This window comes from Megascapheus bottae, chromosome 25, assembly GCF_031878675.1.
Source record: "Megascapheus bottae isolate mThoBot1 chromosome 25, mThoBot2.hap1, whole genome shotgun sequence".
NCBI lineage: Eukaryota > Metazoa > Chordata > Mammalia > Rodentia > Geomyidae > Megascapheus > Megascapheus bottae.
This window is the reverse complement of record NC_143533.1, coordinates 8,836,454-8,852,787: the sequence shown is the minus strand read 5'-3', so window position 1 is coordinate 8,852,787 and position 16,334 is coordinate 8,836,454. Positions and strand designations below refer to the sequence as shown.

At 47.9% G+C, this 16,334-nt stretch overlaps 2 protein-coding genes across 5 annotated transcripts in view; both read right to left on the bottom strand.

Moving 5' to 3' along the window:
* Positions 1 to 2,165, bottom strand: part of Igdcc4 (immunoglobulin superfamily DCC subclass member 4) — a 31,754-nt gene extending 29,589 nt beyond the window's left edge. Inside the window, exons 1-2 of the mRNA XM_090318681.1 lie at positions 2,099 to 2,165; positions 1,761 to 1,931 (exon numbers count right to left, since the gene is read on the bottom strand). Coding sequence (XP_090174807.1) covers positions 1,761 to 1,931; positions 2,099 to 2,165 — 238 coding nt within the window. The remainder of the gene's footprint in view (positions 1 to 1,760; positions 1,932 to 2,098) is intronic.
* Positions 2,166 to 11,808: 9,643 nt separating this feature from the next.
* Positions 11,809 to 16,334, bottom strand: part of Dpp8 (dipeptidyl peptidase 8) — a 51,735-nt gene continuing 47,209 nt past the window's right edge. For 3 of the 4 annotated variants that reach the window (XM_090358177.1, XM_090358179.1, XM_090358178.1), the window contains exons 19-20: positions 15,797 to 15,908; positions 11,809 to 13,749 (exon numbers count right to left, since the gene is read on the bottom strand). In XM_090358177.1, coding sequence (XP_090214303.1) covers positions 13,627 to 13,749; positions 15,797 to 15,908 — 235 coding nt within the window. In that variant the 3' untranslated portion in view covers positions 11,809 to 13,626. Of the gene's footprint in view, positions 13,750 to 15,796; positions 15,909 to 16,334 lie in introns of those variants that run through there. The other variant, XM_090358180.1, reaches the window with a different exon arrangement.

The window sequence follows — 16,334 nt, the reverse complement described above, 5'->3', positions numbered from 1 at the left end:
AAGTAGAGCTGTGTCTCAAGCAGTGGAGCTCTAGCCTTGAGCAACAGAACTCTGGGGCGGCGTGTGCAAACACACACACACCCAACCACCTCATTCACCTAAGCTGTCCTTCCTGGGAAAGTTCCCCCATGTTTTTCTCTGTGTCTGCTTCTGTTTTTCTCTGTGTCACTCCTTTCTCCAGCAAGTCTCATCCCAGACTCAGGAGCCTGCACCCCCCCCTCCGCCCCCCTTTTTGCCAGTACTGGGGCCTGAGCCCAGGGCCTGGGCACTGTGTCCTTGAGCTTACTCAAGGATAGCGCTCTACCACTTCTAGCTTTTTCTGTGTATGTGGTACCGAGGAATTGAACCCAGCGCTTTGTGCATGAGAGGCAAGCACTGTACTGCTAGGCCACATCCTGGCCCACCAAGGGCCTCTCTTAGGGTGTCACTCCAGGAAACCAGACTGAATGTTGAATGGCTGTCCAGCTAACCCGGTGGCATCTACTGCCTTCTGAACACTCAGGCACATGGTGGCCTGTTTCAAGGGCTCCGTAGACTCACTGTGAATGAATGAAGCTTCAGATCAGGTTAGAACTCTAAGCACTGTGCCTGGGCCTGAGCTTGCCCAGGGCCGGAGTCAGGGCCCACCCATGTGAACCCCACCTGGGGCTTCTTTGGCACTTTGAAACCAAGTCTCCCAAGATGAGACCCTAGCTGTAGCCCCGAAGCTGTCTGATGGAACTCGGGGTGCGGTTTCTAGACCAGTGCCACCTCACTGGGTGGGTGACTTCAGATCCAGAGTTTTTGGGAGAACAGAAGGGGGGAGGGGCTAAGCCCAACTATTTCTCAACATCCCGGGGGCTCCAGGAGGACAGAGCCCCTGGCCATCCCGCCCCCCCCCGGTCTCCCCCTCTTTACCAGCCCCACCCCGAGCCGAGTCCGCAGTCCTGGCTGGAAAGGGGCGTGTCTTCCTGAGGGAGGCAGAAAGTGGGGTCCAGCCGTTCCTGGCACTCTCCCTCCCGCTGTTTTCCTGGAGATGGGCCTGGGGCTGGCCAGGCAGAGGCTCTCTCACCACCCCATCCCCGTCCTCCCCACTCCCTCCCACGTGGCCTGGCCCAGTCTCTGGAAAGCTGCAGCAGCTGGAGAGAAATCCCCCCTCCCCACCCCCACCCCCAAGTCCCTCCCCGACTGGCCCCGGACACATCCTCAGCTCCCCCCTCGGCGGGGAAGACGAGAACTAGGCGAACAAAGCGGGAGCCCATCCCCCTCCCTGCCCGGCTACCTACCCTGGGGGGGGAACCTCTCCCCCCAACCCCCCCTCCACCCCGACCCTGTGAACCCCAGGGCTGGGAGTGTGTGGAAGGGGGCGCCCAGGGCGCCCACGCACACTCGGAGACTCCATCGCCCCCCCAATTCCCCAGCCCTTTCCCCACCCCGCGCTGCGTGGTGGTGGGGACCCCCGGAGCCCCCAGTTGACCTGGTGGCGCGCTCCCCGGGGCGGCGCTGACACGCGCCCCCAAGCTGGCAGCCGCCGAGGCCACCGGGCCACAGGCTGGGGGGGGGGATCAATCCTTCCCCCGCACTCCCCGGGACCCCCTCCCCACGGGCCACTCCCACCCGGCCGAGCGGGGCGCGGCGCTCGGTCTACCTGCCGCCCGCGGGGTGGGGGGACGCCCGGCCCGGCGCCCCCTCCCGGGCAAGGACACTCCCCGAAAGCCAGGGCCAGATTCCAGCCCGGCGCCCCGTCCCCCGGGGACGCTCACACGGGCACGCACACTCACCACGCCGCACGGCGCGATCCGGACGCCCGCGCCGGCCACGCGGAGCGGCGACCACCGCAGCCACCGCCCCCGAGACGCCCCGCCGCCCCACGCCGCCCGCGGGAGCCGCGCGGGCCCCGCCACCCGCGCGCGCGCGCAGGCCAAGGGCACGCTCACACTCACACGCGCACACTCACACGCGCACACTCACACGCGCACACTCACACGCGCACACTCACACGCGCACACTCACACGCACGGCGGACGAGTCCGCCCCGCGCCCGCCGCCCCGCAGCCCCGCCGCCCTGCGCCGCCCCGGGCGCCATCTCCCGCCGCCGCCGCGCCCCCCGCGCCCTTACCGCGCGCCGCCGCCAGCAGGCAGAAGGTCAGCGCCAGGAGCCCGCGGCCCGCGTCCCCCCGCGCCATGGGGCCGGGCTCCGGCCACCGCCGCCGCCGCCTCCCGGCGCCTGGGCCGCCGCCGCCGCCGCCGCCGCCGCGGGGGGAGGGCGCGCCGGGCGGGCGGGCGGGCGTCAGTGGCCCGGGGAGGCGCTGCGCCGCGGGCGGGGGCGCGGCCTCGGGGGCCCGGGCCCGAGCGGGGGCCGGAGCGGGGGCCGGGGCCGCCTCGCCCGCCCCTCCTTCGCCATCTTGGGCGAGCGGCCCGGGCGGGGGCGCCCCTCCCGCGCGGCCTCCCCGCCCCCCGGTGCCGTGCGGGGCTCCGCGCCGCCCCGGGCCGCTCCGGGCCGCCGCCGCCGCCGCCGGGTTGGGGAGCCGTCTCCGACTCTCCGGATCGCGGGCCCCGGGGCTCCATGGCTTCCCCCGGTCGCGGCCCCAGCGCTCCTCCCGCCCGCTTCCAGTCTCCGCGGGGACCGATCGCACGGCCCGGGGGGTCGGCTCTGGGGACCCCCTCGCCAGCCGCGCCCTGTCCATTGCAGCGCCCCCGCCTGAGTCCGGGTGAGCATCTCCAGGAGCTGCACCCCCAGAGCCAGCGAAGGACGGGCCGCCCCCCCACCCCCCCGCGTCCCATTGCCATTCCGGGCTTCCTCGCTCGCTTTGCAGGAACCCAACCGGACAGGGCCTTTTCCCTGTCCACTCCAGGCAGTGCTAGATTCAGACGCGCGCCATCTCCTCGTACACGCGGGGAAACTGAGGCTTGGGGAGGCCAAGGGACTTGCCTAAGGACAAGGAGGTGAGCACCTGAATGCGGCTGAGTGTGTGCAAGCTTGTCTTCACTCCCCCGCGGTCCTGTGTGGGAGTGTGAGTGTGTGTATGTGTGAATGTGTATGAGTATGTGTGAGTGTGTGTATGTGTGTGTATGTGTGAGTGTGTGTGTGAGTGTGTATGTGTGAATCTGTATAAGTGTGTGTATGTGTGTGTGAGTGTATGTGTGTATGTGTGAGTGTGTATGTGTGAGTGTGTGTGAGTGCATGTGTGTATGAGTGAGTGTATGTGTGTATGTGTGAATGTGTATGTGTGTGTATGTGTGAGTGTGTATGAGTGTGTGTGTGAGTGCTGTGTATATGTGAGTGTGTATGTGTATGTGTGAATGTGTATGTGTGTGAGTGTGTGTGTGTGAGTGCATGTGTGTGTATATGTGAGTGAGTGTATGTGTGTATGTGTGAATGTGTATGAGTGTGAGTGTGTGAGTGAGTGTGTATGTGTGTGTGAGTGTATGTGTATGTGAATGTGTATGAGTGTGAGTGTGTGTGAGTGCATGTGTGTGTATATGTGAGTGTGTATGTGTGTATGTGTGTGTATGTGTGTGTGTGAGTGTGTGTGTATGTGTGTGTGTGAGTGAGTGTGTGTATGTGTGTGTGTGTGTGCGTGCAGGAGCTCCAGCCAGGACTGAAGCTTGAACTCAAGGCCTGGGTCTCCGTCCCTTCGCTGTCTCAATCAAGGCTGGCACTCTGCCACGTAAAGCCACTATAGCTCCCCTTTCTCAGCTTTTTGCTGGGTAATTGAAGATCGGAGTTTCATCGTGGGTGGGAACGATGATGAATGTGACACTGATGAAGACCCATTGTACTGGTCTGGAGGGGGAACACTGGGAGAACATGAGGGAGGGGGGTGATATTGTTCAAAAAGAAATATACTCATGGAAGTGGCGCTGTGGCTCAAGGGGCAGGGCGGTAGCCTTGAGCTGAAGAGCTCAGGGACAACATCCAGGCCCAGAGTTCAAGTCCCACAACTGACAAAAAACAAGAACAAAAAAGAAATGTATGCATCACCTGATTTATGTAACTGTAACCCCTCTGGTATATCACCTTTACACTAAAACATTTTAGAAAATTACAAAAAATAAGGTGCAGTATAGATGTGGCCAGGCCTCTAGAATGGAAATCCCTTTGCATGACAAAACAATCCATTTCATCAAACAGGCACGCACGCTTGCCACGGATAAATGACTCGTGCTCGGAATCCTAGCTACTCAGGAGGCTGAGATTTGAGGATTGAGGGTTGAAGCCAGCATAAGTGGGAAATTCCACGAGACTCTTATTTCCAAGTAACCAGAAAAAAGCTGGAAATGGAGCGGTGGCTCAAGTGGTAGGGTGCTAGCCTTGAACAAAAGTGCCTAGGCCATGTGTTCCAGCCCCAGGATTGTTAAAAATAGGAAAGTGGAGGGGGGGAGCGGAGAAAGAAAGAGAAAACAGACTTTCCTGCTTAGTCTGGCTTTAGCCCAGATTCTCAGATCTCAGCATGGTGAGGAGCTAGGGTTATTGCAGTTATGTCACAGGGGCTCAGCTTTAGTTTCTTTCTGTGGAAAAAGGAAAAAAGTAGAGGGAACTATAATACAGCGGTTATTCCTATTGTGCTGTGGACATCAAATGGATCTTGAGGAAATACTCTAGGTAGCCAGGCACTTACTTCATAGACAAAGTCAGACAGTGGGACTGGGTGGCAGTGAGAACTAGATTCTCCAGTAAGCTGGTTCTCCTAGTGAGGTCCTAGGTGCTTCATCATAAGGACCACATGTTTAGCGCTGGCTTTCCTCAAAGTGATGTGCGACACTAGAAGATTCTAAACAGGACTGTTCATTGAGGCACAACAGCGAGGGGCACAGCGAGGGTTGTTTGAGGAGGTGGGGTTGGAGTTGAGCTTTTATGGGGTCTGAGCAAGGAGGCAGAGGTTAAGGAAGAAGCCATTAGGTCTAGGGGGTGGGGTTTTTTGGTGGCGCCCACAATGGAATGTTTATAGCCAGGCTCAGGTGGAATTGCTTTGTCTGCATCAGGCAGTTGGCACAATTATGGTGGCTTGCCTGATGTCTGTATGCTTCTGGGATAACAGGGTGGGATCAATCCTTCATTTAGACTTTAGGAAATGTGAGTTCTGAATTGAGAGTTCCCAAGACTTCATGCCCAGTGTCTCTCTTGAGCCACGGACTAGCCTGGTTTCTCAGAAGTCAGCCTGGGTGTGTTGGCATCATTTGCCTCTCGTGCAGGCCATTTTGGGCCTCAATATCTCATCTCTAAAAGGAAAGAATGTTTCTTTGACTTTTGACCTTGTGTGTGTGTGTGTGTGTGCATGTAGGTCCCGGGGCTGTTCTGATTTCTGCTCAAGGCTGATGTTTTATGAACTGAGCTACAGCTCCACTTCTAGCTGGTTAGTTGGACATGAGTCTCATGGAGTTTCTGCCAGCCTGGTTTTGAACTACGATCCTCCTGAGTAGCTAGGATTACAAATGAGAGACACCGACACACAACTGGCCTCTTCAATTTTTTTTTTTTTTTATGCCAGTCCTGGGCCTGAGCTCAGGGTTTGAGCACTGTCCTTGGACTTTCTCAAGGCTAGAGCTCTACCACTTGAGCCTCAGCACCACTTCCAGCTTTTTGTTATGTATGTGGGGTACCAAGGAATCAAACCCGGGTCTTCGCGCATGCTAGGCAAGCACTCTACCACTAGGCCAAACTCCTGGCCCCAGGCCTCTTCAATTTTAAGCAGCAGGATGTTTTCCTCAGCGATAAATAAGTAAACAGCTTAGTCTGTTCCAAATCAAAGGAAGTTTGGGGACCTAAAGCTGTGGTCTTTTTTTTTTTTTTTTTTTTCTGGCCTCTTCCCTGGAACACTTACTTGGGCAAATTCTTCTGTTGACATGTGGTTTGGAAGAATGGGCACAAGTACAGGCTTGGCATAAGTCTGGCATATAATCACTCCCCAGCTCTGCCTCAGTTTCTCATCCAGAAATCAGAAGACTGGCTGATTTTTTTTTTTTTTTTTTTTTTTTTTTTTTTTGCCAGTCCTGGGCTTGGGCTCAGGGCCTGAGCACTGCCCTTGGACTTTCTCAAGGCTAGAGCTCTACCACTTGAGCCTCAGCACCACTTCCGGCTTTTTTCTATGTATGTGGTACTGTGGAATCGAACCCGGGTCTTCATGCATGCTAGGCAAGCACTTTAACCACTAGGCCAAACTCCAGGCCCCAAGACTGGCTGATTTCTAAGAATCTATTCTGGCTCCAAAGTTCAGTGGCTTAAAAAAAAAAAATCTTCTACAGTTCTCCCACAGAGACTCTTTACTTCAGTGGTACACTTAGGGAGTATGTAAAAATTAAAAGGTGGCAAGACCCTTCCTTGCAGTTTTGATGTCATTGATCTGGGAAGATCTCAGACATCAGTGTTTTTTTAAAAGCTCCCCAGGCAACTGTAATAGCAACATTTCTCTTGACTGAAAGCCTCAGCGGGGGAGAAAGAGTAAAAATTCCATTCACCTCCATTGCATATTACATTCTTTGGGTCTGTTAGGACTTATAGTCAACTTATATTCGACAAAAGAGCTAGAGATATACAGTGGAATAAATACAGCCTCTTTAATTATTGGTGCTGGGAAAACTGGGCAGCCACGTGGAAAAAACTAAAAATTGATCCTAACCTTTCGCCATGCACAAACATTGACCCAAAATGGATCAAAGACCTCAATATCAAACTTGAAACTCTGAAATTGCTACATGACAGAGTAGGGGAGATACTGCAACTCATAGACACAAGCAAAAACTTCTTGAATAGAGTTCCAGAGTCACAACAGATTGGAGAGAGACTTGACAAATGGGACTCTCTAAAAATAAAAAGTTTCTGCACAGACAAAGATGTAGCCACTAAAGTAGAAAGACAAACAATTGGGAAAAGATATTTACCAACAATACATCAAATACATTCTTAATAACCAATATCCGCAGGGAACTCAACAAACCCATCACTAAAGAGGAAGAGGTAAACATGGCAAAGAAACATGTGAGAAAATACTCATTATCCAAGATCATAAAGAATATGCAAATAAAAACAACCCTAAGATACTACCTTGCCCCAATAAGAATGGCCAAGATTCTCAACTCAGACAATAATAAATGCTGGTGGGGATGTGGAGAAAGAGGAACCCTGCTGGTGGGAATGTAAACTAGTTCAGCCACTCTGGAAGGCAGTTTGGAGGTTTCTCAAAAAAAAAAAAAAAAATCGACCTAGCCATACCACTCCTGGGCATCTACCCTGAGCATCATAACCCAGGGTATGATAAGGACACCTGCTCAGCTATGTTCATCTTTGCACTATTCACAATCGACAAGCGATAAAAACAACCCAGATGCCCCACGACAGATGGAGACAAAAAATGTGACACATATATACAATGGAATTCTACATAGCCAAAAGACAAGATAAAATAATGGCGTTCACTGGGAAATGGCTGAAACTACAGCAAATCATGTTGACTGAGATAAGCCAAGACCAAAGGAGCAAAAAGCACATGGTCTCCTTGATGTGTGGATAATAGATCCAAATAGTACAAGAGCGATGACTCAGTATTTGAGTACTTGGAGTTATAACTATCACTATATAGACATATTAATCTATGATGGGATATCTATAGACATATTGAAGTACTATACACATCATGTGTATCTATGACATACAAACTCTCAGCTTAATTTTAATCTTAAATTTATGTGCCAGTGATTATATATAGATTCTATTCCTGAATACTTGTTAAACTTGAAATTTGAAATATGATGTAAAAACAGTGTTAATAAAATCTTTTAATAAAAATCACAAATTTTACTTTTAGACAATGTACCAGTATGTACCTATTTAATTCAGCAATGCCAGTGCCCCATCACATGGGGAAATAAATGCTTGCTAGAGTAAAAGAGCTAACAAGAAAAAAAACCAACCCCCCTCCCCAAAACAAACAAAAAACTCCTGCTCCCCAGGCAACCATAATAGCAACATTTCTCTTGACTGAAAGCCTCAGCATGTGTGTGTGTGGGAGAAGTAAAAATTCCATTTACCTCCATTGCATATTACATTTTTGGGTCTATTAGGACTGGCTTTTTTTTTTTTTTGTCAGTCCTGGGCTTGAGCTCAGGGTCTGAGCACTGTCCTTGGACTTTCTCAAGGCTAGAGCTCTATTACTTGAGCCTCAGCACCACTTCCAGCTTTTTTCTATGTATGTGGTACCGAGGATTCAAACCCCGGTCTTCATGCATGCCGGGCAAGCACTCAACCACTAGGCCAAACTCCCCACTCCTGTTTTTTTTTTTAATTTTTGTGCCAGTAGTGGAGCTTGAATTCAGAGCCTGGGTGCCACGTCTGAGCTTTGTTGCTCAAGATGAGTGTTCTACCACAGCTCCCCTTCTGTTTTTTGGGGGGCAGTTAATTGGAGATAAGAATCTCCAGGATTTTCCTGCCTGAGTTGACTTCAAGCCATGATCCTGAGAGCTCAGCTTTCTGAATTGATGATAGGATTACAGTAGCCCCAGGAACCTGGCTTTGTGGGGCTATTTTTTTTTTTCTTTTTAGCATAGCAGTGTGCTGTCTGGGTTACCATAACTCTTGCACTAGCTTGAAATCAGATATATGATGCCCCCAGCTTTGTTCTTTTTATTCAAGATTCTTTGATTAACTCAAGATCTTTTGTGTTTCTATGTACATTTTAGACATTTTTCCCCTAGTTCTGTGGAGAATGTCATTGGTATCTTGATAGTTACATCGAGTCCTTACATTTATTATTTTTTTATTATATATGTGATGTACAGAGGGGTTACAGTTACTTAAATCAAGTAGAGTACAATTCTTGCTGGGTGCTGGTGGCTCACTCCTATAAATCTAGCTATTCAGGAGGCTGAGATCTGAGGATCAAGGTTTGAAACCAGGCTGGGTATTTCAGGAGAGCTGTGACTCTAGTAGTAGAGCACTAGATGCAAGTGAAGGAAGGCAAAGGACAATATCAAGCCCTGAAATCACACCCCAGTGTTGGAACAAATGTACACACACATAAAACAAAGACCACTTTTTTGTGTGTGTGTGCTGGTTTGGGGCTTGAAACTCAAGGTCTGAGCACTGTCCTTGAGAGATCTTTCTAGTGGAAGGAAAGTCTAATCGTTCATGCAATATTTTACACACAGCTCCAGAATCCAACTGAAATCTTTGTTCTAGAGGAGCATCAGACAAAAGCAAGCTGAGTGGAATGGGGCACGTCTGCTTCCTGCCGTTCTCCACCACAGTGGCCAATAGGTAACCCTGTCTTGAGAAGCCTCCGGGTACAGTGTCACTAGGTGCTGTCCCCGAGAGCACCATTTGCTCAAGGCTTGAGCACTTGAGCCTCAGCCCCGCTTCTGGCTTGTTCTATGGTTAGAAGTGAAGAAGACTCACAGACTTTCCTATCTGGGCTGGCTTGGAACCACAATCCCAGCTCTCAGCTTCCAGAGTAGCTAGGATTACAGGCGTGAACCACTGGTGCTGGATTCTCAAGAATTTGAGAGCATGCAGAAGCCACTGACAAACCCATCTGTCCCTGGGGGAGCCCACAGCCGCTGGAGGTGGGTGAGTGCCTGCCAACCTCTGGCTCAAGTACCATCTCCCATAGCAGTACAAGGTTGGCTGATGAGAGCCACGCACAGCCGCCGAGGCAGGAGCGCTGCGAGCCTCCTGGGCCAGAAAAACTGGGGCTCATGTTTACATGGAAACCTGTCTCCGGCCTCCATGGCAAGCACACGACCTTGTTCATGAGCATTAAGGACTCTGCACAAACAGGGCAGGGGGTGTGGTGGGAGCGGGTAGAAAGGGTGAGGAGAAAAGACATTGACATTCATTTCAGCAGCATTTTTATTTGCAACCAAGAAACCTGTCATAAAATGCAACGAAACGAAGGTTTCATTTTACATGATTCAAAAGCCATGTAGCTGAGAGGAAAAAAAAAAAAAGAAAAACCCATAAACTTATTGGAGAAAGCCATGCAGTTCTTTTTATACAAGTCAGTGCTTAAAACAGCAGGCACTTTATGTTCTAAAATTAAAGACCTGAACTCCAATTTTGCTGAAGACAACATCAATTTGTATTTGGGTTATTTAAAACAAACACAACTTTTTTTCTGTCTGTGCGAGGGACTTCTGAAACAGCCGAGGAGAGCTCGGCATGTGGGTGTCTGGTGGTCGCTGCGAGAGGCTGGTGGGGTCGGGGAGGTAGAGGAAGGTTCTTTAGTCCCTTCTGTCTCCTGGGGAAGGAGACTGCATGTCACATCCTGGCTTAAATATGGCCAGGTCTCTTGTTCTATCCAGCAGCTGTAAGACGCACTTCCAGGCATTAAGCGAGCACTCTATTCTCTGCGCCATTTCCCAAACCCCCTATTCTTAACTCCAGAATGTCATGTACTAATTACAAGTACTGCTTCGTTAATAAGCATGCTTAGCATTTACTTTAGAATGGACATATTCACCATTTTATCTGGTTACCCTTAAGCTGTTTTATAGGAATATATTAATAAATATTAAAAAAAGAATCCTGCCTTTCCTCTATATCATGTAACTATATATTATAAGGCAGGGTTTTCTGGTTGGAGTCTAGTACCAACTAGAAACTCACGTGGCCATGGGTACATTTCTTTCTCTCACTCGTATTGCAGGTTCCTCCTCTAACAAATGAGAACATCAGGTTCTAGCAATGATTTACTCCAGTTAGAAAATCTTTGAATTTGTATTGAGACATCTTATAGGAATCATTCTACGTGGAGAGGATGGAGCTATGGAAAGGCGAGATACAGCTTTTGTAAGGAAAACAAATAGTAAACAAGGGGTAAGCACCCTACCTGTGGTTCACGGTCCTAAAAGGCAGTGTGTGGGCTGTGCCGTCACCTGCCTGCCGAGGCTCAGGAGAGGAAGGAGGGAGTGGGGCAAGGGGAAAAGACCTTCCCTCCAAAACCAAGCCCGTGGACCAAAGCAGATACCAACTTTCTCTTGCTGCTTCCATCAGGGGATGGGGGGACCTCTAGCAACTTATTTCCTCATTACTCTTTGGGATTCTTACAGTCCAGTGTAAAAATCCAACTCAGGTTCCCGATTCAGAAAGCTTCTTAGCAATACACATTCCTCGTCTCCACCCAAAGGAATGGCATACAAATTTCCCAGCGTGAGGTTCAAGACCGCACCCCCTATAAAGCTTAGGCTTCCAGTCTCACTGCTCTACAATACTCATGAAACGGGCTCTCCTGACAGTTGTTCAGTGTGCTTATTTGTTAAGCCTATAAAAACCCAGTTTGCTGTGTAACACCGAGAGTGCTTTTACTCTCACTTAGCTCTTGGTATTTTTCAGCACTTTGATGCTGCTGCTTGCAGTTAGGGTACAATTTTACTGTGATTTCTACTGATTGCTTCAATTGATTCTGATATTTCCCACACTGGCTAGAAAGAGCAACTTCAGTTGAACAGTCAGGTATTTTTTTCCCCCTAGAGAAGCAGAATGGCTTTTGAGTGGGAGTTTTAAAAGGCACCCCTTGTGGTGGGAAGAAAGAAAGCAGATTGCCAGTGAATAGAGAGAACTGAGGTTTTCTAAAAGGTGTTTTGGTAAAATCAGAGATGGCTCATTAAGAAAGAATCTTGAAGGGCTTAAAGAGCTTACAAATGAGTATCTGCCTAACAGCTGTTTTATACCATTTCTGCTTTGATGGTGAGGATAGATTTTTGGATGCCAATTAGTCTAAAAGATGTCATCTTTAACATCAGCAGTCATATATATATACATATATATTATGTATATTATATATATTATATATATGCCTAACCTATGAGGGAAAATACTTTCTTGGGGAAGGAAAGTTACCCAAATCAATTTAATTTAACTTTGAAAAAAAATAGAAACAAATCTTGGCATGAGAAAACACCATAAACATGAAAATCAATACATATACAGGCAGCGAAATGTGGGATCTAATATACATTATAAATATACAGCCAGCGAGTCCCCATCTCCACCCCCCCAGGACAGAGCCCCAGGCCACCCAACCCTTTCTGGTCTCCTGCTCCGGCCGCTTAGCCTTCAGGGACCAGGAGTTTCCATTTTCACTAACGCAGACTGTGCCGTCTCTGGAAGAGGTCTATGCTCTGGAGCGGCGAGGAAGAATCAGAGCAAGGTTTCTTGGAGTATGATGTTAAATTCTGGTAATAACTTTCTAAACACTGAAGCCTGGAATAAAACAGTCAGACCCATAAATGTGTCCTGTGCCACTGGCCCCAGTGGAGCCCACTTAAGCAGCAAAGACCCGCTGTGCCCAAGGGCACATAGCAGGCAGCGCCTGAAGGCCCATTCGCCCCCTTCACGCTCACAGACTAAACCAACAAAATGTCATGGCCACTCCGTAAAACTGTTTTCTGGCTCTACCTGTTGCTAAAAGAGCCACGCTGCTCTCCTGTCGAGAGCTTGTCTGGAAATCCTGAGCTAACCATATCCAAAGTGTTATTTAGGAAGAGACTGTTTTTTGGATAAGGTTTTTAAAATTAAGAGGAAAAAATAACAACCACAAAAAGGAATTATAATAAACCTTGAGGAATTTTTCCTCCTCTGAACAATGGCTGTGATGGTAAGAGAGTCATTTTCCAATTCTGCTTTCCTTAAGTACCATTCTTGGAGTTTAAGTTCTACTTCCCCAGTTTTTCTCCCAAGTACTTCTGTGAAACTACGTTTGTACTGCCTCTTTGTGGGCCTGGCCCACCCATCCCTCTGGCATCTAATCCCGGCCCCTAAAACGCGCCAACACTTTCAAAGAAAATACCAGATGAAAACTGACATCAGCACATTTCCCAAATACAAGTAAATACACACTCTTCCTTTTCTTGGAAAGGAGGAAAGAAAGTTGCCTGCAAATGTTTAAGCTCTCTAATTATTTGACTAATATTTATCTGCCAGTAAATATCAACATCATAAGACTTATAATTAAATCCATGCTACATGTAGTAGTACAATTACTTGTTTTTATGCAAAAAGAAAAAAAATCCCTCATATCATTGAGGAAAATTGTTTATACTAGGTACAGTTTAAATAGGCTAAAAACTGGTCTGAGCCAAAAAAAAAAAAAGTGTCTTTAGGAGGTCACTAAATTATCCTTTAAAAAATCATTAATGACTTGGTTAAGTCATAGGTTTAATAGTGATTAGTTTATAACATGCTAATACACCCACTCGAGGAAGCCTAAGCTCGTCAATCACGTTAAGTGCTATCAAATCTGTGACTAGTCAAGAGACCCTGGAATTGAACCAAACCAATCACTAATACCATATTTTAACAAACTCAGAAGTATAGTAAAAATCTACTAATTAGGTCCGTGAGGTTTTATAATGCCATTAAAAGTGAAAAGAGGGTGGTACGAACATGGTGCTCAAGTCTTATTTTTCTCTGTAATTCTCATGGTATTGCTGGATTCCTTAGAAATAGGTTATCAATTCATGTGTGTGTGTGTATGTGTGTGGTTAAGGTATTAGCTGAGCTGAAGAAGCCTATATGCCACCAAATTTACGTTCAGAAATCAGATGTTCTGTGGCAGGTACCATGACATGATGCTTAATTCCATGTTCTCTAATTGATCAAACCTCCTCATTTGGTTGAACAGCCAGTGTAGACAGAGTTCTACCCAGGAATAATTATATCACTTTCAGAGCAGCAATACGTGATCCAAGGTTTTCTTGAAGATAGTGCAAAAGATGCAGCTCATAATGTTCTCCAGACTCGGGAACTCGGATGCTGTGTCTCTCCTGAGGGTAGATCTTACCAACGAGAAGACGGGAAAAGAACATTCCAGTTAAGACATCTTGCAAAGCTTTCTGGAGGTGTTAGTAGCATGGAGTGCAGAGCATGCTCAACACATCATAATTAAAGGCTTTTCAACTCTTTTAATTCTGATAAGCCTACCCATTGGGCTTCATGAATTTTTTTCCCCCATTTTTCATGGATGCCACCATTGGGGCTTGAAATCAGGGTCTGTACATTGTCTCTTAGCTTTTCTACACAAGGCAGGTGTGCACTAACAATTAAAAGTTAATTGGAGGGCCAGGAGTGTGGCCTAGTGGTAGAGTGCTTGCCTAGCATGCATGAAGCCCTGGGTTTGACCCCTTAGGACCACATATACAGAAAAAGCCAGAAGTGGCACTGTGGTAAAGTGGTAGAGCACTAGCCTTGAGAAAGTCCAAGGGCAGTGCCCAGGCCCTGACTTCAAGCCCCAGAACTAAGTAAAAAAAAAAAAAAGGTAATTGGAGCCAGGCACTGGTGACTCTGAGGATTGGGGTTCAAGGCCAGCATGGGCAGGAAAGTCTGTGAGACCCTTTTTGAGATCCAGGCTTGAGCAAAAAGCTCAAGGATAGCGCCTAGGCCTTCAGTTCAAGCCCTACAATGGACAAAAAAAAAAAAAAGAGCTAATTCAATGTAAGAGTCTCAAGGACTTTCCTTTCCAGGCTGGCTTCAAATCTTAATCCTCACATCCCAGCCACCTGAGTAGGGAGGAATATTATAGGCCCAACCCACGGGTACCTGGCAAGATTTTTCTATAAACCAATAATGTGCTGCCCAAGTGTGGTCTGTAGTCTTTAAATAAAGAGTTCTTGGAAATCCTTTAGGGAGATATATAAAGTAGAAACTAATTAAAACAGTGCCAATCAAGGACTGTGTTTCCCAGGACTGAGAATGCTGTGCTCGCTTTCTCACTGCAGGGATGATGCAAAAGCTGCCCGGAGTGCAGCAGGGCCTCGCCAGCACACGAGGTGCAACCAGCCCGCCAACCACTGCCGTGAATGAGGTCACAGTCTCAGTTAACACAGCTCAAGTCTTTAACGAGGTAGTGGTAAGATGGAAAAGGCACTTCAATCACTGTGCTAGAGACATCTTTAGGAAAAGGACTTGTGTGCAAGCAAGTTGCAAGGTGAGTCACATTTAAAAAAAATTAATTATTATTATTATTATTTTTTGCTGGTCCTGGGCCTTGATCTCAGGACCTGAGCACTGTCCTTGGGCTTTCTCAAGGCTACTGGTCTGCCACTTGAGCCACAGAACCACTTCCAGCTCTTTCTATATACGTGGTACTGAGGAGTTGAACCCAGGTCTTTGTAAATGCTAGGTAAGCACTCTACCACTAGGCCAAACTTCTGGCCCCTCCACTTGTGTCTTTTTGGTATTTTACTGGGGCCAAGACTTTCCTGCCCAGGCTGGCTTCATACTGCAATCTTCAGATGTCAGCCTCCTGAGTAGCTAGGATCACACAGGTGAGCCACTGGTGCCCAGAGGAAAAGGAATTTTAAATTTTCTTATGAAACCATGTTTTTAAGGAGCAGAAAGGAAGAAGAGTGTTGGGGCATGGCTCAAATGGTTTTACAATGGAGGCTAGGAAAGTGCTTGGCTTCAATTCAAACCCCAGTATTAGTGGAAAAAGGAAAAAAAGAACAACCACCAAAAAGAACTTAAGACCTCATTTTTGAGTTAAGGGAGCAGAGGAAGAGGAAACTGAAAGAAAAAGGAAAAAAAAGAAAAGAAAAGAAAGTGAGGACTATGTAATCAGGTCTTAAACTCCTTCTCAACACAGTGAAGGTGGGGAGCACTGCCTTGCCAGCAAAGCCTGCCGCCTGCCCCCGTGACCTTGCTCATAACTCAGTACCGATGAAGACTTGCAAGTTACCTAAGCTGATACGCTAGTTTCTTCGGCTGACTGTAATAGAATTTGAATTTTATACCTCTAGAAGTACAGAGACAGTTTTAGTCCATATTTTGATTCCAAAGGCATCAATTACTTAATATGACCTTGAATTTGAGAATGTTAACACTCACCTGTAGATCATATGGTTTTCCAGCCCGCACTAAGAAACTCAGTAATATACTGGTATGTGCAAAATGGACGTTCTCATCCAAGAACCCGTGTAAGAGAAGTAAACGGTTTGGTCTGAAGAAAAACGTATCAGAAATAAGAACATTAGATGATAAACCAAATAGCAGCAGAGTAGAAAGAACCATCAAATGTTTTCTTTTGCCAGTCCTGGGCCTTGAGGTCAGGGCCTGAGCACTGTCCTTAGGCTTTCTCAAGGCTAGAACTCTACCACTTGAGCCACAGCACCACTTCTGGCTTTTTTTCCCCTATGTATGTGGTACCAAGAAATCCAACCCGGGTCTTGGTGCATGCTAGGCAAGCACTCTACCACTAGGCCAAACTCCTGGCTCCCATCAAATTTCTTTAAACCAATGATACCGTGAAATATCCACTTCTTTATATTGTATTGTTTAGGATTTCATATACTGTTAAAGATTTCATCTATTCAATATTCAAGTTTCTATTATTAAATTTCCAATATATTTATCAGATGTCATGTGT